This window comes from Varanus komodoensis, unplaced genomic scaffold (genome assembly GCF_004798865.1).
Source record: "Varanus komodoensis strain SLA01 unplaced genomic scaffold, ASM479886v1 scaffold44_3, whole genome shotgun sequence".
NCBI lineage: Eukaryota > Metazoa > Chordata > Lepidosauria > Squamata > Varanidae > Varanus > Varanus komodoensis.
The window spans coordinates 4,605,251-4,629,901 of NW_025336010.1; the positions used below are offsets into that span (position 1 = coordinate 4,605,251).

At 46.6% G+C, this 24,651-nt stretch overlaps 1 protein-coding gene across 1 annotated transcript; it reads left to right on the top strand.

Annotated features, from left to right (window-relative positions):
* The first annotated feature begins 4,425 nt into the window (after positions 1 to 4,425).
* LRRN4 (leucine rich repeat neuronal 4) lies at positions 4,426 to 15,026 on the top strand. The gene is made up of 5 exons (XM_044444195.1): positions 4,426 to 4,447; positions 5,965 to 6,702; positions 9,248 to 9,452; positions 12,260 to 12,397; positions 13,745 to 15,026. Exons 1-5 carry the CDS (start codon positions 4,426 to 4,428, stop codon positions 15,024 to 15,026), a joined length of 2,385 nt encoding a protein of 794 aa, XP_044300130.1.
* The last annotated feature ends 9,625 nt before the right edge of the window (positions 15,027 to 24,651 follow it).

Consider the following 24,651-nt stretch of genomic DNA (forward strand, 5'->3'; position numbering starts at 1 on the left):
TTATACCAATGAGTGGATCTACTTTAAAGAGTCTGTATACGCCACATGATGTTTTCGCTGTTTGTGTGAGGCTAAAGTGCTAAAGGAAGCCTCTCAGTACACTAAACAAATAAAGCCACAAATGAATTTCTCAAAAGGATCGAACAGGCTTGGCTTAACAACTGTTAATGACTTCTGTTGTGACAAATGCTTTTGGTTTGGTTTGTTTTTTCCAAAATGTACCGTATTTTTCGCTCTATAAGATGCACTTTTTTCCCCCTCAAAAGTAAGGGGAAATATCTGTGTGTCTTATAGAGCAAATGTGTGTGTGCCCAATACCCGGGACACTGCTGGCCGCCTGCACCACGTGGCACCACCTGGCCGGCACGCGCTCGGTGCACCCTGCTCTGCCCCCCCCCCTCCAGCGCAGGTGAAAGCTGTGCCGCTCAGGGGGAGGCGTGCGGAGGAGGAGGAGCTGCGGCCTTTAACCCGCCGGCCGCACGGAGAGATGGACTGCTCACCCCCACCTCCCGGGAACTGCTCACCCCCACCACCTGGGAAGACCTGCCGCCGCCAGCGCGCCACGCACACTGCTGGCCCCACATGGCACCACCTGGCCAGCACGCGCTCGGCGCGCCCTGCTCCGCCCCCCTCCACCGGCACAGGTGAGAGCTGTTAATCACAAGTCGGTGTGTGTTTTCAAATGGCAACCCGTCTTTTAATGAAACATAGAAACAGAGTGAGTCAGAAGGGGTCTCCCGGGCCATCTAGTCTGACCTCCGGCACCAGCCGGCTCCGCTCACGACATGCCCACCATGTGGACGTCCAGGCTATCCTTGAACACCCGCACCAATGGGGCCTCAACGACCTCCCGTGGAAGCCCATTCCACACCCTCGGGGCCCTGACTGTCAGGAAGTGCTTCCTGGCATCCAAATGGAACCTTGGCTCCCTGAGCTTTGCTCCATTGGAGCGCATCCTGCCTTCCTCTGCAGGGGAGAACAGGTCTCTACCCATCTCCGTGTGACATCCCCTCACATACCTGCATGTCGCCAACATATCCCCTCTGAGTCTCCTCTTCTCCAGGCTGAAGAGACCCAGTTTCCTCAGTCTCGCCTCGTACCCCATCCCCTGCAAACCGGCCACCAACCTTGTGGCCCTACGCTGCACTGACTCCAACCCGAAGCCCATGGGGAAGTGATGGGGAATGTGCCTGTGACAATCAGGAAGCTTTCCATGGATCAGTTATCTGTTAGTTGATCAGACACATTTTTTTTAGGATCAGTGGATATTTGAACAGCATTACCTTCGTGTATGAAGTTTATTCTTCAAAGGCTACTTAGTCCACTGTGTGTTTGATTTACTATACAATATCTCATTTTTTGTCAGACTTTTTTTTCTATTATTTACTAGTAGGGCAGTGTGGACATTATTGGCTTTTTTAGATTTGTTATTGAATTGTTTGCAGCAGCTCTTGTATAACTGGTGTAGATTGTGGATTCCTTCAATAATTCCACTACTGACTAAGAAAGTGATGTCAGTGATTGTGAGCAACAGAGCTTCATAAATTCTGACTCTAGTGATGATGAGTTCTATGGGTTCAATGAAAACTACAAGAGTACTCGAACTTTAAAGTCTCTCTTTTGTTAATGACAGTGATGATGGTTCTTAATGCCACTGCTGACTGCTGTTCACTTTACAAGGTTGAAATACGGTATTACTGTATTCTGTTATAGTTTATTAAATAGTTTAGTAAACCATTTGATTCAGAATATTTTTTTTCTTGTTTTCCTCCTCTAAAAACTAGGTGCGTCTTATGGTCAGGTGTGTCTTATAGAGCGAAAAATACGGTAGTTACAGCCTGTGGTACTGAATGTTATACGCTGCCTTACAGCACCATGCCATTCGGGACTTTGTGCAGAGTAAGATGTTGGACTCAGCAACAAATTAGTCCAAATGCAACAAAGTGCATGGGAGCTGAACAGCATTGGGTAATACCTAATTACACTCATTGGCTTTAAAAGGGTTTCCCAAAAGTACAAGTTCTCTGTTTACAGCAAGAGAACAGAAATCCAATGGCTCCAGCAGCCCCATTAACAAATCCAGTGTGTATCTCGGGGAAGCCTGGCACATCTCACAGCTCCCTTGATACTGACAGGCATGTGCCAAGATAAGCGCTGCAGACATTCTCAAGGCCCCTGAAACGCATGATTGTTATGGCTGCTGAGTGGGGGTGTGAAAACTTTCAGCCTTGTCTGCTCAGTTCTCTTTGAGCAATGCTCATTGCTATTTTTTACATTACTATTAGGTGGCCACTTTGAAGAGCACAGTCCTCTATTTGAAGGGCTGACAGAGGACTGCCCCCTTCCCGTGAAGTTGTGCTCTCTTTGAAGAGCTGTCCAGCCTAAGTCTGGTGACAATTTTCCTCTTTTTTGGTAATATGAAAGCAGCCATGAAGTGGCCTGTCAACACGCGGCATCTGGACAGAAGATTATGCAGTAGTCACATGGATTCTCTGGTCACAGTCTTCCCACTACAAGGAAACATGCTCTAGTCATATTCTACTAACTGGGTTGGATCCAGATATGCCCTCACATGCTGCAGTTCCCTGCAAAGGCGGCACAAGCCATAGTGCAACATGAGCAGATTGGAATCTGGCCTTGAAGTAAGAGCTGGAGGCATGTTGGCCAGCACTGTGCAGGAGTCGTGTGTCCACAGAGGCCCAGTTTGCTGGATCATTTCTTAGGGTTGGCTGAGAAACATTGTCCAAGGGGGGAACAGGTCATCACAGCGGCACATCATGCCTTCCCCTTGCATAGGACAGGATCTAGATCTAGACCACTATTTCTAGGCCTTGGCATCTGTACATGTACATTAGCAGAAGCACGAGTTAGTTTATTTATGTAGCACTTTTACACAATGTCTTGTAGCCACGTGGCTCTCTAGATGATTTACATAATGAAATAATGTGTAGAAATCTGTATCCTTCATTTTGGTGATGCTTTTCCTCTGCTTTGGTAATGTAGAAGTGGCCACCCCAGTTACTTTCAGTAGGTTCATTTATTTTTATTCCTTAAATGTTTTGCTTAAAGAGCAAACTTAAGATGCAATAAATGATGACCAAGCCCTGGACCCGTTTGACAATTCCTTAGAGAAAATAGTTTCAAGAAAAGGTGATGTGACTATTGGAGTCCCCACTTTCAATCTGACTTAGCCCATCTAATGCATGCAGTGGAAGCTCAAAGATCCCTTGGGTGTGGGGGTTAATGGAAACAGACTCTTAAGAATTAAAGTATACAAGGAGCACGAATGCCACTGCTTGTTCTTCCACTCCAAATTATCCTCACCAGAACTTCTCCCTCTCCATGGAGTTCATATGTATTTGCTAAGAAAAGCATTCTGGAGTCCTGCAAGGCGAGCAATTTTTAAAAGAGAAGTAGCTATCAGAGTAACTCAGCACCCCGTCCTCTCCTTTTCCTGCTCCCTCAAATTCACAGCCTCACAAAGCCCTTCTCTTCTCTTCTCTTCTCTTCTCTTCTCTTCTCTTCTCTTCTCTTCTCTTCCATTTATGCATGTGTAATACATAGTCTACAACTAGTTTTTAGAAAAGTGAAGGTCTGGGGAGTTTAATTTTGGTATATGCATGGAACACAAGGTTTTGGCCTACTTATCAGGAGATGAGGAAGCTTGGTCTTGACAGAAAGTAGCTCTTTCTTCCCAGTCTCAGCCCGTGACAGAATCAGTCTCTCTCTCTCTCTTTCTCTCTCAGTCTCTCCCTCTCTATCTGAGTGGGGGTGGGGGGGGGAGGTGTCAAGCTGTCCATTTGTGCAGGCCATGAAATTAATTAACCCGCCTACCATTAACCAGATGAAGGAGCATGGGGAAGCAATGCGAACAGTTCCCCCGCTTTCCCTTGCAAGGAGAGGGGAGGCGAGCAGGGCCAGCGCCCCCACCAAGAGACGGGGGCTTGGGTGGGAGAGACGAGGCGAGGAGGTGAGGAGGGGCGGGGAGGGGGAGGGGCGGGGAGAGGGCTGGCAGGCAGGCAGGCCTCGTGCTTTTGCTCTGAATCACCAGGACGCTTAAAACAAGAGCTGCAGCATTGAGGGTCCCCCGACACGGAACCTCGCCGCAAGACACCTCGGAGGGTGAGTGCAAGAGGATGCGAATGGGGCGAGGGAGAGATGGTTTGTTTCCTCTTGGAGGGGTGAAGTTTGGCGTCCGGTGCCTCTGAGGAAAGCAGGGAGACGGGTTAGCACTGAGCGACAAGGAGAGACCAGTTAAAAGAGCGTTGGACGAAGCAGGGGCTTGGACTTGGCACTGCCGGACGCAGCGTGTCGAAGGGCTCCTGCGAACGGACGAGTTCTCAGACGTGGTTTTTCCTCTCGGTGTAGGAGACGGTCATGGGTGAAACCAGGTGGGAGAGATGCTTCCTCTGGCCTCGCCTACTAATGGCCCCAGAGCCCCGCTTGAGTAAGGTGGGCAGCTGCGTTGACCAGTATTTACTTTTCGGACCTCAAAGCCCCCCAGGAAGATTCCTTTAGGTAGAAAAGTCTGTTTTTCTTGCTTTGTGAAGAGTATGTAGGGTGCTTTTAGAGGGATGGCTCCTCGCACAACCCTCAGAGCTGCCTTAAATCAGACCATGTAGTCTAGTATTCATTTTGCCTGCTTACCAGCAAAACCCCACAAGAGTCGGTAAGAGCACTAGCAGTTGCCCACTCATGTCCCCCAAGAACTGGTTTGCAGGGGCATTCTGGTGTACAGAGGAATGTCTGCACTCTGAACAGAGGAAGAAGTTGTGTGAAAGCAGGGGAGGACTACATGCAGAAGGTGGTGTTGCCTGGCACCCCTCATCTACGCTGTCCTCCAAAGCGCAGCGCACCCTTTTCTTAACTTCACAACCAGCCTGTGGAGCAGGACTCACTGCTGCAAATTAGGATCCAGGATTCTAGATGAAACCAGCATTGCAGTCTCAGATGTGTCAGGAGCAGTGCTTTTTTTGTCATAGAACGCACTGGAATGGAGTTCCAGCACCGTTTTTAGACAGATTTTCCAAGTTTTAAAAGTAACGTTTGAAAATTTGATGTTTGGTCCACGTGGATTTGAGTCACCCTGTCATGTGTAACTGGTCAGTGGCAAAATCTTTAAAACGGTGCATGCAAGCTGCTTGTATGTCGAATCCGATGCGTGTGTACTTCGTCCATGCTGGTTGTGATGGTGCTGCTCGGCTTGTGGCGCTGCTCCACTTGTGATTGGTCATGCGGTCGCAAGCTGAGTGTTTACTGCGGGCGGCGACCATTATGTTTCCTACACAACTGATATGTATGGGTGTGTGTACAGTGATTGACTACGTGTGAAAGGTAAATAATTTCATGAGTTCTGGTACCGTTTTTCTTACAAAAAAAGCACTGGTCAGGAGTAAGACCTGTGAAGATCAGTGTGACTTACTCCTAAGTAAATGTGTATTAACAGGGCACCTTGTAGCTGTCCAGATATCTAGTTGCTAGATTTATACCCCTCCTTTTTCCCTTTAAAGAACTCAAAGCAGTTTATGTCACTCTCCTCCTGCTGCTTTTAGTCTTATCCCCATACTAGCAACCCTGTGCAGTTGATTGGGTTGAGAGTCTGTGACTGGCCCAGTCACCCATCTGGCTCCATGACTGAGCAGGGACTACAACCCCAATTGCCTGAGTCCCAGTCCCTTGCTTTTAACTATGACACCATTCTCTTATCATGATGAGATCTTGGGCCAAAACACTTTGAGGACCACAAGTTGCCCACTTCCAAAGTACAAGATTGGTGAATGAATGTTCACTATCTCTAGCCAAACTTGGGGTTTAAACTCAGGCATATACCTTCCATCCTTCCTTTCCACCATGTGAGTTCAGTTCTTGTTAATAGGCTTGGACAAGAGTGGCTTCTTATGTAAGAATGAATATTTGGCAATACTCAGGATTGTTTTCCTTCTTTTGTCTTCTTTCTGGAAACAGGAGCCATCCTTACATGGAAGATGCTGAAAGGAACTGGAATGTTCTGCCTCTTCCTCACTGGCCTCATTCTACTGGGAAGAGAAGTACCAGCCAGACCCACGGAGAAGCAGGCTCCTGCCACACATGGAGATATGAAAGCATTTTTCCATCTGGTTAAGCAGAACACTTGGGAGGAAAATGCCAGTCTTACTAACCTGTCCTGTGAGGAGCTGAGAAACCAGGCCTGGACCACCCTGCACCTGAAAAACCAAAATCTGACTTCTTTCCCTGTATGCCTGCCAGAATTTCTGGAGCACCTGGATCTCAGTGTCAACCTCTTGCCCCAGTTACACAGCCAGGATGTGGCGTACCTTCCCAGGTTGCAAGTTCTCACCCTGAAGCACAATCAGATTCAAGAAGTGACGTGGGGGGCCTGGAGCCTCAGCAGCCTCCAGGCCCTAGATCTGAGTTTCAATTTGCTGTCATCTGTGCCCGCATGCACTGCCTCCTCTTCTTTGGCCAGTCTCAGGTGGCTGTCCCTGGCTGGAAACCCCATCGCTGAGATCCAGCCATTGGCATTCTCCTGCTTTCCTCGGCTGCTTTTCCTGAATCTGTCTTCCACTTGGCTGGGAAGGGACGGCCAAGGGGGCATTAGTGAATCTGCCTTTGCAATGAACTTGCGTCACGTTGGAGACTCCACCAGAAAACCCGGGAGTGCGCTCAGTGTGCTTGACCTCAGTGCCACATTTCTGGAGAGGAGTAAGTGCTGAGACCTTGATCAAGTCCCATCAAGCTGGGGTGTGGGGAGGTAACCATATGTATTTTTTTCTGTTTTCAACAGAAGGAAGGTTCAGAAACAAACATAACAGTGGAGCTACATTTGAATTGGAAATGGGAACACAGAATGTTTATTTAATGCATTTTAATACAAAAATGAAAGACCAAATTAAAGATTTTCCATTTGGAAGATGTTTTTTCCAATTTATAATTGTTAGTAGGTGGGTGCATCTGCATGTGTACACACTGAAATTTCTGTGGGAAAACCTGAATTTTGGCCAAAAGGAAAAAGAGAGAGAATGAGAAATAAGATTTGTAAAATCTAAATATAAATTAAAGCATTGAATTATTTGTATTTGCTGAGGCATGAATTTGTGTGAAAATTCAACTCTATTTATAACTTTTAAAATTATAAAATCCCAGTGCACCTTGTACGTTACAATAAAATATTAGCAGTGCAATAATATACAGGTCTTTTCAGAAATAATCTTCCTTGAATTCAAGGGGACTTATTCCCAGCTAGGTGGGTGCAGGATTGCAATCCAAAATGAAAATTATCAGCAACCTGTGGGGTCTAGTGAAACCCTCATACGGATCCTAAGCAGCCTTTCACATGAGTAAGCAGTTTTTCTTCCAATTGTTTTACAGTTGCAGCAGTGGCATTAAAACATTGCTTGCACCACTCCCAGTGCAGAAGTACCCTCGTACTTCCCTCCCTTCTTATGCTATTGTCCCAGGATACATGGGCTATAAGCAGGCCTATAATCTGTCTAAAATTCTGTGTCACTGAAAATTTAGGGAAAGGAGTTCCTTTGTTTTGCAGGCCTTTTAAAGGCAAAATTGTCAACTGTTTTCTAATTTGTTAGTTAAAGGAGTGGGAGAGAAAATGTAGCGGGGGAGCAGCCATCCTCAGCCCATCCCTGTCTAAAGACTTCATGCAAAATGGTTTTTCATCATGCCAATTAATTAGCATGCAAAGGCCAGGACTGATGTAGGCAGGCCTCATTGGGCTAAGCCATGATTAATAGTCAGATGAGCCCAGACATGCCTGCTATGGGCTGCAGTGCTTTCACCAAAAATGTTTCAATGATGTATTTCCAGTTATCCCCCACATTCACTCCGCAAAGCATAGGAGGGACCCCTCATCTGGATCAGTGGCCATTTCTACGTTCAGAGCAGAATGAGGTGGTGGTCACTGCCGCTTCAGGCTGCAGAGGGGCCCACATAAAGCATTCTCATCAAAGGAAAAACGAGTAAGCAATTGCACCAGGTGCAGGCGCTGCCCACTTCAGGGGCAGGCAACACCCACCAAATACCTTGGGTTAAAACCCGCAGAATTCCTGGCCATTGGCCATACTGGCAGAGGCTTCTGGGAGCTGAAGCAAAAACATGTGGAGATCTACCTTCAGCCCACCCCTGCCTTATATTGTACTCCCATATAATTAACCCCACTGATGGTACTCGTTTCCATCAAATGAGACCTATCCACTATAAAACATACTCTAACTTGGCACCCTCCAGATATTTTGGACTCCAAACCCATAATTCCTGACCATTGGCTATGCTGACTGGGGTTGATGGGAATTGTTATTTGGAGGGTACCAGGTGGCCTACCCCTGACCTGCTTCCTCCTGTGCTTTCTTCTACTTGCTGGGCCTTTTCAGCATGACAGAGCATCCAACAGTGGTATTTGCCCATCAGCAGCCCTGCTTCAGGTTCCTCCAGTTCAGTCTGCTTCCTATGTGAGTTGGGAGCAATGCTATATTGAACAAAGAACCAAATGTGTGGGTACAAAGAAGGCAGGCTAAATCAGGGGTGCTGCACCTCAGGGCTGGGGTCAAATCCAGCCCAAATCCTCCAGCTACGGATTTGTTGGTGGTCTGAGGCTAAATAAGGCATCAGGAACCAATGCCATCTCCAGTCATTTTTCTTTCTCTTCCATTCAGTTGCTCGGCAGCCTTCTCCAACATGGTTTGGCTACAGTTCCCATCATCCCTGACAATTGGTCCATGTCAGCAGTGGTAGTTCAAAATTATAGTTTAAAATTTTTGAAGTGCATTAAAGCTGTGCTAGAGACAGTGCTGTTGTGGTTCCTTCCCCTTCCCCTACTCCTTTGCTGCCTCCTCCTTAAGCACCAGTATTTGTCAAGTTGCTGTAGCAAAGTAGCTTGCTACAACATGTTGTGAGTCACAGGAGGTGGCATGTATGATACCTTCCAGCACCTCCAACTTTCAAAAAAAAACACACACACCTTTCTTCCAACCACCAATTATTTGGTGGCCCATCTTTTCCCCACCTTAAACAGCTGAAATTCTTCTCCTAAGGCTTACTTAGTGGCAGGCAGAGCTTCAGGCTAAAGAATGCAGTTATGCTAGCTTTGTCCCTTTCACCTTCAGCCCCCCAGCTTGTTGCTTTGGGCCCCCAAGAGCTTCTCCAGAATTCAAATTCTGCACACTTGCGCTGGAGGCAACTGCATCTTGTGCACAGCCTTCCCTGCTTGATGCACTTTGTTTCCTCTCTTCCTCAGTTCATCAGGGCTGGATCAAAAATCTGCCCGGACTCACATCCCTCTATCTAACCAGAATGAGGCAACTGAGAAGCCTTGATGCTGACATCTTCCCTCACGTGCCCACGCTGAGAGAACTGGACTGCCGGGATTCGCAAGCACTGACTCTGGTGCATACTGAGTCATTCAACCACATACCACATGTGGCTCTCCTCCTGTTCCAGAAGTAAGTTTTCCTGGGTTCACTTGCTAGCCAAGCTGTATCTAAGTCCAATGGTTCAGGCCCATACCAATTCCCTGGTAAGTGTAAGTCACTATTTGAGGATCTGGCTTTAATCATAGACTTGTTTTTAATATATATTATATGACACCCATTGCATTGATTTGCAGTGGGGGGGCAAATTCCCCCTGAGGTTCACAAAAATTTTGATGCTGGGACACAAATTAAGAGTGTGGTATTTCTGAATAAGAAGTGGGAGTTTCTCCCATCATGAACGTAAAACAGAATGCCTGGTGAGTCTTTTGATTTGGCATTTGCACATGTTGATTTCCTCCTCCTTGTTTCCAACATGAAAACCAGAAGTTTTCAGGGTCCTACAAGGTATAGTTTGGTTTATACTGCATTTATTGGGTGGGTTCATAAGACACAAGAAGCCATAAGGACAACTCACCATTGTGGGTCTCTTGTGATGTGCCGTGTTGTCTGAACTGAGTTCCAGGGTTCCTGAATGGTAGGATTGGTTTTCTGAAAGCATGGAGAGAATCAATGGTCTGTTTTATGGTTCCCACACTTCACCATGGCTTTTCTAGTTGTTCAGATCCAGGATTACCATTTTACCATTGTTGGTATGGAAACACCATAGAGTCCCCTGGCAAAGGCGTTCATGGAAGTGGCTGCTTCTAGCCTTCGATCTCTCCTGCCCTCAGCTCCCTAGCAACAGACCCATCACCACTCACTTTATTCTCTTTTTTATGTAATAAGTTTTATTCAAAATAACCCTAAAACAAAGAAAAACTAAAAACAACATTAATCATCAGAAACATCGGACCCACTGGGTCAGCCCCCACACCTTTCCTATTCCGTTTATGATAATTTAAAAACATATTTAAATCTGTACGAAGTCCCGTTTCTCTAGCCAAGAATAAAAAGAGTCCCAAGTTTGATAGAAATCAGTATCTTCTTTCTCCTTCAATGACAAAGTCAATCTATCCGTTTCTGCACAGTCCAAGATCTTTTTTAGGGTCAGTTCGTCGGTGGGTGGTTCTTCACTTTTCCAGTGTTGAGCAAATGCAATCCTCGCTGCAGTAATTACATGTAAAATCAAGTATGTTTCTTGTTTATTAATAGCAACAGGTATAATGCCTAATAAGACGACTTCAGATTTAAAAGCTAAGAATTTTTGTAACATTTCCTCAAGCCATTTATGTATTTTAATCCAATACTTTTTCGCATTATTGCAAGTCCACCACATACGATAGAAAGTACCCAACTTATGTTTACATTTCCAGCATCCATTTGACATATTTGGAAACATCTTGGCTAATCTGTTTGGCAACAGATACCATCTATAAAACATTTTATACAGGTTTTCTTTATACGAAGTTGCTAATGTTACCTTAATATTTCTCTCCCACAGCTTTTGCCATTTTTCTAATTCAATATTCTATCCAAAATTTTGTGCCCACATTATCATAGTTTCCTTAACCTGTTCATCTTCCATTCTCCTATCGAGTAACCACTCACTTTATTCTCATCGGCCAAATGATGTGTCTGTCTCCCTATTTACTTTTGGAAACAGGGACAGTGTGAAAATACATGGAGGAAGAAGGGGGGAATTGAGACTGTTTGTTTTTTTTTTTCATTTAATAAAAATCTGTGTGGGGGCTGAAGCACATGGACATGCAGGTATATTTGGGAGGGGTAAGGGGGGAAGCCACCTGGGCACTGCAGTGGACCAATCAGAAGAAGGTCACTGCAGTCCATAGGCAAGAGAAGGGAAAAGACAAGGAATTTGCTCATGGGGGCTGCCAGGTTGCGTGATGAGGCTGGAAGGATGACACAGGGAGCACATAAATCACACTGCCTGTATGTAACCCTGTGACTGCTGTGCAAAAAAGTACACTGTGGGAACCTTGCAAGGCTGTTTGCTGTGTTGTGTGAACCTAGCCCAGGACTCTTCAGACTTTTTAAATAGAGGGCCAGTTCACTGTCCCTCAGACTGTTGTGGGGGGCAGACTATAGTTTGAAAAAATATGAATGAATCCCTATGCACACTGCACATTAAAATTAATTAAAATTAAAAAAATAAAAATTAAAAATTGTTTGCTCGGCTTGGGCTGCAGCAGAAGCCGAAGATGAGGTGGGGAGGAGCATGTCCATATTCGAGGAACATAGCTACTATGCCCGCTTCTATGTCCGCGATAGTGCTGGTGCGGGGGGAGATGGGCACAATCATGCTGGGGGGGGGGGAGACGGACGTGATTGCACTTATGCAGGGAAGGCAGGTGCCATTGCAGCCATCTCCCCCGCCCCGAGCACAACCACGATCACACCCATCTTCCCTGCACGAGCGCACCCACGATCGTGGCCATCTCCCCCGCTCCCCAAGCATGATCGTGCAGGGAAGACAGGCAGAATCGCAGGCACCCTCATGCAGGGAAGATGGGCGCAATTGCTGCCATCTCCCCACTGAGTACACCTGCACCGGCTCAGAGCTTTTGGACACACTTGGAGATCGTTTTCTCTGAGCGAGTCCAAAAGCTCTGAGGCAGGCCAGATCAATGAGCATGGCGGGCTGGATCCAGCCTGTGGCCATAGTTTGAGGACCCATGACCTGGCTGTTGTGTTCTCTTTTAGACATCTTGGGCATTGCTGTATGGAAAGGCAAGAGCTAAACGCATATTTAAAAAAAACAGGTAATATAAATATGTCACCCTCTTTCTGCAGAGGACAGCAAACTGCATTTTACATGGAAAAAGAATAATCCATAATCTGTGCATTACTCAACTCTTTATATCTTTGTCTTGCTCTAGTTGTAACTTGAGTTCTTTCAGTCCATGGAATCTTCGCTCATCAGGCAACCTCGTCATCAACCTCTATGGAAATCCTTTGGTCTGCCACTGTGACATCTCCTGGTTGTTTGCCAAGCCAGGCAAAATAGTACTGCAGAGGTAAGAAGGTGGTAAAGCTGAAGCTCCTTCCAGGCTGTTGACCAGCAGGCTGTTGGTTGGTCCACCACAGAGGTGCCTGTGCTCACTAGATTCCCTGTAAGCCAAGGAGACTGAAGTCATTTGTGACAGGCTCCCCCCTCCCCACCTGCCCAGCCCTCCTCAAGTCATGCGAACAGCTGTGGATGTGGCCATGCTGACCAGACTCCAGCTGCTCCCTGGCCCAAGGGCCCCAGGAAAACTTCTACCTGGTGCTTGCGCCAACGACCAGACTTCGCCATGCAGAGCAAGTGGGGTTTCATTTTACTGCTTGTTTTTGCTTTAATACAGAAGTCTAACCCTAGTGGTAACTTAAAGAAATTCATAAACAGTAGAAATAAATGCTAAAGTTGAATAAAAGATATTGATAACAAGACTTTTAAACTCTTGTGATCTCTAGCTTCATTTCACTGGTTTTGAGGTACTAAGGTTTTTACAATTAATAGCATTACTGGATAAAAGCACAAACATTGATAGATTAGGTTTTGGCTGCCATCAAGTGTTTCCAAACAATGACATACAGGTTAATACATTGGTGATATACACATAAACTAGATCAGGGGACTTATGAACTTATGGGCAGGGTCCAGTTCTCACTGAGGTGGCTAACATGGCACAACAACCTGGAACATTCTGCTTTCTGCTTGTCAATAAAATGTACGTGCTTGTAAATAAAATTTCTCCCACTTATTTCTTTGGACGAGCATTTGGCAACCACTGAGAAATTGCAAATCTGAATCTGAACTACATTCCAATTGTTTTCTTTTCATTAGATGAGTTTATTTTGTTTGAGTGATTGCCTTAGAATCTTTTAAGAATCCAGTTGAAGAATTACATCTCCTCCCCTGTTCACCCATTTCTAAAGAAATAAGGTGTACATTTCACCTTTTCCTGATGAGATTGTCAGGTAGCAATATTGTAGCACCGGCAAGTGAAAATGTTGATCCTGTTTATCTCTGTGTAGGTGTAAAAAAAGGAAAGAAAGTGCTGGGAATCACATTTTGGTTCTGACCACCTTTTTGTCACCTCACTAACAGAGAGAGTGTGGCCCCCCCAGATTTTGCCGGATTGGAATTTGGCCCAAGAACTGCCAAATGGCCCCTCACTGTTTCAGAGAGTGGGATCTTTCCCAATAATGGGAGAAGCCAGACTGGATCTTTAGGCTGGGAGTGGAATTCTAATAGCCACTCTGCATCCTCAAACTATGGATATATCACTGGGTACTGTAAAGTTTTTATAATGTTTTCCAAATGGCATATTTTCATGTCTTAATAGCTCCTCTTCTGCCTTGGTCTCTGTTATATATCTCAGGGCATCAGAAACTATGTGCTTCCCGTCCCCCGGGGAGAGTGTAGCCCCTTTATCTGGGCCCTTGCCATTGCCTGAACTCTACAATGCATGCCAAGGGCAGAGAACTGCCCATTCAACCCCATCATGGACTCTGGATGAACCTCACAGTGCTTCTTCCAGCTCTGCCATTAGTACATGGTCCAGCAAGTCCCATCAGAAATGGGGCAGCACTTATGCCCCCCAGAACACACATTGGCCCTGGGGAGACACAACAAAGCAGGAGTTAACTAAGGCAGCCATTCTTGCTGACCGAGAAGAAACAGTTCACGGTTCTGCAGACCATCCTTGGACCCTGGCAGCTGTTGGCACCACTCCCTCAACAACTCTGGAGACCTCTGCTGGACAACCCTTCATAAGCATGGTCCACCTGGATCCTGGAAAGCAGGATGCTACAACCGTGAATTCCATGGACTCTCCAGAAGAAACACAGTATCACACAGTTGTGCTCACTCCCACAACTGAAGCCCCAGGAACCAGCCCTTCCCAGGCTCCCAGTGGCCTGTTTATCCCACACATCATGGCCCATTCAGAACAAACTACACGGCCACTGCAGAACACCACCAAAGCAGTTTCCCTTCCACACCTTGCAACCAGTGATCATCCAGTGCATTACGAAGATGATGATGACTATGAAATCGAGCAAGAGGACTCTGCAATGGAGATGCTCCAGTTTTGTGACTACGATCCATGCAGACACCTCCAGAAGCCTTGCCCTGATCTCCAGGTGCTGTCTCCTTGCTTGTGCCCAGGCATATCTAACGACTTCACCATCCCAGAACCACCAAGACTCCACAGAGTCTCTGAAATAAGGGACACTTCTGCAGAGATCCACTGGTGTGCTCCTAGCTCAGCAGTGAGGTTCTACCAGCTTGCCTACCACCCAAAAGACAGCAAGATGAATGACACGCTTTCTGGGGAGATTTATGCCACAGCCAGGCGGTATACCCTGTACAACCTCCTGCCTGGATCAACCTACCAGGTATGTGTAATTGCTTCAAATGAGGCAGGGTCAAGCCGGACTGCAGAATGGGATGCGAACAGCACTCCATGCAGTACCTTTGCAACACAGTCCAGCTACAAGCCTCCCTTGGTTGCCTTGTGTGCAACAAGTGCATTTTTTCTCACTGCTACCATATTATTGTCAGTGTGTCTATGCAAAAAACATAGAACACCTCACAGTGAGCAGCATGGCACACGCTTGGTCTCTTATAAAAACCCTGCTTTTGATTACTCCTTAAAATAAGAAAGATGAACAAGAGTGGCAAGAGTTTGTCATTGTTGCAAAATGTTCGCTTTTTCTAATGATGGTGTTTCTTTTTTGGCTTCTAGTGCAGCAAAATGAGGGAGGCAAAGTTTTACATGTTTTACTGTAACAGGTTTCCCTCTGTGTAGGTTTTCCTCCTAGATTTAATTTCTGTAGATATAATTCAATAATGGGTGCCAGGATCTGATTCCTTGATGCAGCTTCTCCTAGTGGCAAGATCATGAAAAACAACATAGTTCACCCTGCAAGTGCCTGCAGGACTAGGATCAGACCTGCCAGCACTTGCAAGGATTGGAGCCTTGAGAATCATGCAGTGCAGCTGGGAGCTCCAAATGGCATCCCCACACTGCTCTCAGCAACACAGGCCCTTATGGTGGTTGCTTTCAGACGTGCCTTGGTGGTGCCCTGACTTCCACCAGCTTCTCACTCTGCCTTTGCCTTTTGCCCAAGGCTGCCTTGCAAAGAGCCTGATCCATGCCTTCATCTGCTCTGCCTTGTTCATACCTGATCCATGCCTGTGCTTAACCTTGCCTTCAGTTGAGATCTGACCCTCCGTTGTTCTTGACTCTGCCTTTGCTTCTGGTCCTGCTAGGCCTTGCTGGTAGCTTGTCCATGCCTGTTCCTGACTTCGCATTGGCAAAGAATCCTGCCAAGATCTCCACCTACTTCCGTCACTTCTGGTGCTGGTGCTCCAGCCTTAAACACCTCTTGCCTACTTCCTAGACCTGCCAATAGGAGTGGGAAGGTAGACAATAAGGCAGCATGTCTTTTCATTTCAGAGGGTTTTTAAAGTCTTAAATGGTTGCTAAGGTGCTTTAAACGTTAGGATGGAAAATGTAGTTCATAGAAAATAAAACTGCACATCCAGCATTTCAGCCCCCAGGTGGAGCAGTCCTGGAGTCCAATTCCATTGGCTGGTCCAGCCAGCCTAATCAGTTGGTGGGGACTAGCTGAAGCAATCTTGGCCCATTATCCCACACCCCATAGCCCTCAGTGCCACCTCCTATACCATTGCAGAAGGTCTCAAATCCTCCAGAGCAGAACTGGGCAAGGAAAGGAACAATGGAGAACTGCAGGAAGAAGAAGCAAAAATCAGTGAAGTTGGTCTCTTCCTCCATTCTGTAGCACACATGCTGCCCTGAACCAGAACCCTTCTGTGGGTGGAAGGGTTATCCTCGCTGCATAACCCAAAGCATCTGGATGCCATGAAGCATCTCATCACCTACCAGCACATTGCTGAAATGCATCACACCAGTACAATGTATTCCCCTACATACTGCACAAGAAACACCTTGGTGCTCAACAGAATCCCTTTCTCTCCCTTTTCCTTGCTGGCTGTAAGCAATAGCTGTGCCCTTAGCTGACTGTTCCTGCAGAGGAGGCTCTGTATGCACCTTGGCTGTGTAGATCTGGCTGTGCTACTCCTCTCCAGAGCTGTCCAAGGAGGCTGCATGTACTTTGAGCAGCTTCATGTAAAGATTGTCTCCAACAGGCAGGGAGGCACTGCTTGTGTCGCCTGTCTAATGCCAGTGCTTCCAACTTGATGCAAAGACAGCCAGTAAAAAAATCTACCCACTAATGCAGGAATTGTTGTCTTCCTCTTAGAAGTGCAAGCATTAAGTTTCCGTATTTTTAGTGCTGTTTATTACTTCAACATCCAAAATCAGCTCTCCATGTCATCATTTATCAGCAGATGGAGAGGATCCAAACCCAGCCTTCCAGTTCTCGAACCAGTGTACGATCACTGTTTTGTTTTTTGGCTGGAACTGGGAGTGAAAGAAGTAGGAACAGGACCCTCCCAACATGTCTTCAATGGCATATCACAGCTTGCTTTGGAAGATTCCCAAGGATCAAAGAGACTTTACTTCAGGGAATGGTTGGGGATAGGGGAAAGGCAGGAAAAGACAATCTGAAGGCCTCCTTGGATGTGTGGAACTTCTTGCCCATTCTTTGGATCCTAGCCTGTAGGAGTACCTGCACTGAGACTATAATAAAGGTAATACATTCCCACCCTGTTATTTTTGAGTAATGGCTACAGGCTAAGACTGTAATCCTATACTGGCCTATTCGGAAGTGGCTTCTATTGTTTTCAGGGCATCTGCTTCTAATTAGGAAGCAGATTCCAGTGGACTCTGCAGTGTTTGGTTCCAAATAAATATGAACTAGCTGCACTAATTATATGCAGCACAATACTTGCTTGAATGAGTGTGTGTTTTTGCACATTACCTGTGTCTTGAATGCTTTAAGAAAAGCAAGTTAGAGTTAGTATTTTAAAAATCTATGTCATTTGACATAACAACTTACAAATAAAATAACAGTGTCTTCATTGTTGCAGTTTGGTTGTATTACCCAGTTCTGAGTGCACTTCTTCCATCTATGCACTGAACAAAGTGAGTGTACATCAGAGGTTGCAACAAACCAGATTTCAGTTTTCCAATGTTAAAATGATCCTTTGTGTACCCTGTTGCCATTGCCCAACTCATGAATTATGGAAATGGTAACAAATGAAACATATTTTTAAACAACTGCCTCCATTAATTGTTTTAGAAGGGCAGTGATCACAACTTCTCTTTCTCACACACAGAGCGGGTTCTCAGAACTTCCACAAGCCATGGTGATTTCTTGCACAGGATGCTCTGAGACTTACCATGTTGGTGCTCCAGAACCTGCCAGCTCCATGTATCGCCAGTGGTGGATCTTGTTAGCATACACGTCTTGAATGCAGCGCTATATGTATTTCATAGCTATCTACCCTCCACCACCTGTTGAAGCAATAACCTGTTGACTAGAAGTTTTTTTTACAGACATTTAGACTGCACTCCTACACACACTTAACTCAATAGGACTTGTGTCTAAATAATGTGCTGAAGGAAAGCAAAGCTGCTTCTTCGTCATGGCCTCTGTGCATCACACATATGGGTGCTTAGCCTGCGCAGTGCCTAGGCCGGAAAGATTGAAAGCTAATGGTTTTTGGCGGGAAAACTCTGCTCCCCTCCCCCTCCATAGTATATTATTATTATTATTATTATTATTGTTATTGTTATTATTATTATTATAACATTTCTATGCCGCCCCTTGCTGAAGCCTCAGGGCGGCTTACAACACAATAAGATACATTGAAATACAATAGAACATAATAAATTACCAATAAATACAAAAATACAAAAAATACACTGAGATACAATAATATAAAATTAAAATTAACAGTATAAAATAAGTAAATAAAGAATATAGGAGGAGGAAAGAGAAGGAAGAAGAAGTTGCCCTGGCCAGATCATATATTTTAACAATTAAAATGATGTTTAAATGAAAAGGTCTTCACCTGGCGCCAAAAAACCAGTAATGATGGTGTCAGGCGGACTTCTTTGGGGAGTGAATTCCATAGGTTGGGTGCCACCGCAGAGAAAGCCCTCCTCCGGGTACTTACTCTCCTAATTTCTTTCATGGAGGGTTCCCGGAGAAGGGACTCTCCCGCAGATCTCAAGGGGCGGTCGGGCATATACGGACGTAAGCGCTCGTTCAGGTAGTCAGGACCCAAGCCGTTTAGGGCTTTATAGGTCATAACCAACACCTTGAATTGGGCCCGGGCCGCCATTTTGCTCAGTCTTTTGCAACCGCCGTTCGCTGTGCCTCGTGCCTTTTCGTCTCTCGCTCTGACTTCAGCATTTGCTATTTTATTCTTATTGTTCTTGTTGCTCTTCATTAGTATTACTCCAAGTTATTATTCCCTTGTTATACCTTTGCTTTTTCTTCGTCTTTACTAAAAAAACAAAAATATTATCTTATCCCTCTTTAGTATCCCCAGCGGACCCTTATGATTTGTGCCTCCTCCGCCTCGGCGAGGGGCACAGAACAGATAAATGCCACCATTGCCTTGCTTTCACCAAGCAGGCCTGCAAGAATAGGGAGAATCGTTTACGAAAATTCCTATGGGATCAAGTGCTGATGCTGTCTGACCAGCTCACTGCAAAGCCCAGGCCTGCTCATGCTCCATCCGCCAAGCACCCAGCCTCCACTTTGACTGCATCTGGCCAACAACTGGCTGCCACTTCAGCCACGCCTGGCCAACACCCTACGACCATGCCGCCCATGCCTCAGCTGCACCCATCAGATGATGGGAATTCACCCTCCGGGGCTCAACGATCCCCTTCTCCTCCACGTAAACAGCGGGAGAAAAGGAAGCTTGGAGGGTTGGATCACTCCTCTTCCCACAAAAAGGCAAAGAAAGATAAAGCGGCCAAAACTGCTCATAAGCCTAAGTGGCATCGGGATTCAGGCTTGTCAGCTCCATCGATCTCGACAGCAGCTTCGGTACCAACAGCATTGGTACCAATGCTACTGGCAGCAATGCAGGTTACCCCACCGGGGTCTCCGGTACAACCTGCTTCTCAACAAGGCCAGCCCATTGATCGGCCCAAGGAACCTCATCGTGAGTCTATTTCTGATGGAGAGATTCAAGACTCCTCTCCCATGGCTCGATCACCAACTTCAATGCCTCCGACTAGAGCTCGGGATCCATCTCCTGCCTCTTCACCACCACCTTGATTCTGTATGGATGAAAGATGCGAAGAGGGATGGTTCCGGCTGTACTATGATTATCCGTCAGGCTGGGAAGATTACCACTCCCTTGGATTTCATCCCCAACCAAGAGATCGTTCACCACCTTCCGTCCACGAGGATATTCTGTCTACCTCGAGAGGTGCAGAACCTGAACGTCCTACCTCACTGGGGAATTCTTCCTCGGACCTGTACCATCTCGGGCCTGACTCCAAGGCGGACTCCACCTCCCCTGATGTGCCGATTACATCCCAGGGCCCAGCATCACCAGAGGAGCCCCACATCTCTTTCAGAGAGCTCATGTCTAGACTTGTGCGGTCACTCGAGATTGAGGCGCAACACCAGCCAGATCCGAGCACCAACAAGTTCCATGACATTGTCAGGGGAGAGCAGTCACCTGCAATTGTCCTGCCGCTAATTACAGCACTGCGGCAGGCGATGACTCAACCGTGGGACTTGCCCTTGCAGACACAGCCCACCGTACGAAGGTATGAGTCTATGTATCATGTCCGGGAGGGCGACATACCCTTTTTGCTCCACCGCCAAACTCCGTAGTCATGGAATCATCTCAAGGCAGGGAATCCAGGGGACATACCACCCCCATAAGGAGGAGCGCAAAATTGATACCTTGGCACACCGGGTCTATGTGGCTGCAGGACTCGGCCTTTGTATGTCCAATTATAAAGCTACCTTGGCCAGGTATCAGTTTTTTTATTATGCAAAGGCTGGACAACGTCATTGCCTCCCTGCCAGAACAGCAATGGAATTTGGCTAGGACCTTCATCAAAGAGGGTATGCAGGTGGCCATCCAACAATTGTCCACAGTTTGCCACCATGTGGATACGGATTCGAGAGCTCTAGTCGGGGCCATTTCACTGCGAAGGCATGCCTGGTTGAGGAATTGTAACTTCCCTGATGTGATGAAAAGGCGCATAGAAGAAATGCCCTTTGATGGCTTCGGTCCTTTTCATTCACGAACAGACCCTAAACTCAAAGCCATCCATGAGTCCCACATGACGGCAAGACGGATGGAACTGCCAGGACAGCAAAAACGTAAGTGGGCTTGGTCCCATCCATTTTACCGGTACCAACCTCCGCAGAGGCAATACCATCAGCGACAACAACGCAGAAGGCAACAACTCCAGCAGCGTTTCCAACAGGGTCATTGTCGCTTTGAAAATGAAAAGCGTCAACACTGATGGGACGGGTGAACTTCTCCTCCACCTCTATACCTACCTCTCCCTCTCCCTTTTGGGGAACGGCTGCAAGGCCGACTCCCCATTTGGGAGTCCATCACATCTGATTGGTGGGTCTTATCCATCATCCAGCTTGGATACAGAATAGAATTCGATACCGTCCCGCCGTCGAGCCCAATTCGCTTTCCACTGCGCTCCCCGGTATTAGTAGACGAAGTACATCAACTGCTTCGTAAGGGCACAATTCGATGACTCTCCAGCTCCGAGGGTCTTCACGGATTCTATTCTAGATATTTTATGGTCCCTAAATGGGATGGTGGTCTTCATCCAATCTTGGACCTCTGAAATGTCAACAAATTTATCAAACCAAAGAAATTTCAGATGACTACCCTTCAAAATATCCTTCTGCTGCTGAGGAGAGAGGATTGGTTCGCCTCACTGGATCTGAAAGACGCTTACTTCCACATTCCGATCCATCCATGTCATAGACGTCGTCTGCATTTCACCGCCGGGACCAACATATACAAATTCAATGTCCTCCCTTTCAGATTAGCTACCACTCCGAGGGTCTTCACGAAATGTATGGCCCCAGTTTGCGCACACCTACGGCTCCAGGGCATCCAGGTGTATCCTTACCTGGATGACTGGCTGACAGTCTCACAGACCCGCGATAGTCTTCTGTCGGCTGTCAAGGTGACTTGAGCATTATTGGACGATTTAGGACTATGCATTAACCATGAAAAATCTTCCCTTGTTCCTACACAGGTGATAAACTTCATCAGAGCTCGTCTAGATTCCACGGTAGCGAGAGCTTTCCTCCCCTCAGCTCGTCACAACAGCCTTCGCACCTGTATTTCTCAGATTCTGCAGGACAAAGTCGTCCCAGCGCTCTCAATTCAGAGACTTTTGGGCCATATGGCTGCCACCGTTGCCATTGTCCCACACGCCAGGTTGTAGTTACATCCTCTTCAGCTCTGGTTCAACAAGAACTTCCATCCGCAACGAGATTTCCCCGACAAACCATTCCGAATGCCCCTGGATGTTCTACGGACGTTGACTTGGTGGACTATCCATACCAATTTAAATGTGGGTACCCCATTCCAGGCTCCCCATCTGATGCTGACTCTGTATACCGATGCTTCGCTGATCGGGTGGGGTGCGGTATGCGTGGGACTTCAGTCCCAGGGCACGTGGAACCAACAGGAGTCGTCGAGACACATCAACTACCTCGAACTCTTAGCAATTTTCAAAGCACTTCGATCCTTCAAGGACACTGTCTGTCAGCAAGTTGTCCAGATCACATCCGACAGTATAGTCACGGTGTTTTATATCAACAAGCAGGGCGGAACAAATGTCCATTGCCCTAGTTCGTCTGTCCATGGACATTTGGGAATGGTGCATTCCGAGGGGTATAACTCTATTAGCAGTCCATCTTGCCGGGACCGACAACGAGGAAGCCGACATTCTGAGCAGGCACATGACGATGACCCATGAGTGGGAGTTCAATCGCCAGGTCTGCAGCCAGCTCTTCCAACTTTGGGGACATTCGGACATAGACCTGTTTGCTACCCACAAGAACAGGGCATACAAAAGATTCTGTTCCAGGGCGGGAATAGGACCGGGATCGATGGGAGACGCCCTTATGATCCCTTGGACAAACACCAGAATTTATGCGTTTCCGCCTATTCTGCTACTAATGAAAGTTGTCTCGAAGATCGTACACGACGGTGCCGCAGGAATCCTGATAACATCTTGGTGGCCTCGTCAAGCGTGGTTTTCCACCCTCCTTCGGATTTCGGACAACACCTTTCTTCGCCTCCCGTCGAGACCAGATCTCATAACTCAACAAGGCAGTGCTGTCCGTCACCCAGACTTACCCTCATTGAACCTCACAGTGTGGCGAGTTTATTAACTAACGATGTTGGTCCGGTCCCAAGGTCTACTAGGTCACTCGGTACTTCAACTCATGAGCACGTCGACTTCCTTAATGCCTTGGTACCGATAGATGTACCATCGGGACCAAGCTCTTTAGACCCAGACGTTCAAAGGATTATTGAGTCTGCGCTATAATCATCAACACGAAAGTCTTACGCAGCGAAGTGGCGCCAATTCTCATCTTTCACAGAATCACGTTTGTTTATTCCAACGGCAGCCTCGGTGGAAAATATTCTTCAGTTTATTTTACAACTACATCGTTCGGGACTTAAACCTTCATCCATTAAAGTCTATGCAGCAGCTGTATCACATTACCGTGGTATGATATAGGGATTGTCAGTGTTTTCACAACCTCTTGTAAGGAGGTTTCTTAAAGGACTGCAAAATCTTCATCTTTCCATCCAACCTGTCATGCCTACATGGAGTCTTTCAGTTGTTCTTCAAGCACTTACAAGACCTCCATTCAAACCTTTAGCAACTGTTGATCTTCGTCTTGTGTCATGGAAAACAGCTTTTCTTGTTGCAGTTACATCAGCTTGCAGAGCCAGTGAACATTGTGCTCTTCGAATTGACCCACCTTATCTAAACTTTCATAAAGAGGTGGTTTTGAGAATGGATTCTATGTTTTTGCCTAAAGTGTCCACGCCATTCCACCTGAATCAAGAGATCGTCTTATCTGCCGTCTTTTCATCACGGTCGAACCTGACTGAAAGATCCTTTCATACTCTAGATGTGTGACGCTGCTTGGCTTTTTACAGATCACGCACAGAATCTCTTTGGCGTTCCAATAGACTATTTGTGAAGTATTCTGAACAGGACCAAGGATTACCTGTTTCATCTCAGAGACTGTCGAAATGGATAGTTCAAACCATCGTATTGGCATACCAGCTTGCGCAGATTGACTTACCTATTGTTCCGAGAGGTCACTCTACTAGGGCAGTAGCAGCTTCCGCTGCATTTGCCGTGGGTATCCCAATCCAAGAGGTCTGCAAAGCTGCAACTTGGGCTACTCCGTGCACTTTCGCCAAGCACTACCACCTTGATGTGTGTGCCAGAAGAGACTGTTCCTTTGGGAGGGCTGTTCTGTCTGTTCTTCAGTGATGACACCACCCTCCACCAACTTTGGTAAGCTTGCTATTCACCCATATGTGTGATGCAGAGGCCATGACGAAGAAAAGCAGGTTGCTTACCTGTAACTGATGTTCTTCAAGTGGCCATCTGTGCATTCACACAACCCACCCGCCGGCCCCGCTCAGTGTCGGTGAGTGGATTTGATTTCATCAGTACATTTTTATATCTACGGTACCGATGATACTTGCTCTAATGTATTTCACTCCCGCAAGGGGGTGAACGATCGGTCTTTAAAGACTGAGCAAAATGGCGGACACTCCGCTCTATATATACTATGGAGGGGGAGGGGAGGGGAGTTTTCCCGCCAAAAACCGTTAGCTTTCCATCTTTCCAGCCTAGGCACTGCACAGGAGCAGCACCCAAATGTGTGAATGCACAGATGGCCACTCGAAGAACATTAGTTACAGGTAAGCAACCTGCTTTTCTGATGTAGCAGCGCTATTCAGCAATCATGTCCCAGTACAACTTCCTTCTTATGAGTATGTGGTAGATATTAGATCATGGAAGGAGGTACACACAGCACAATTTGGCATAGTTAAGACATTGAAAATATTTATTTTGAAAGTGCAAAGGCACTGGCTGTGGACATTCCTGCACATTCATTTTTTTCAAATCTCTTAAATGTTCAGACATGCAACTTTTATTCTTCCCCAGCTGAAAAAATGTACCTGAGTGACTTCTACAGTGTGTCATGCTCTGTTTTGCATTTAAAAGGATTAGAGGCATGGCAATCCTCTTTTCAGTTCTTTTTGTTTTTGCAGGGGGAGGAAAAACTACTGTGTTTT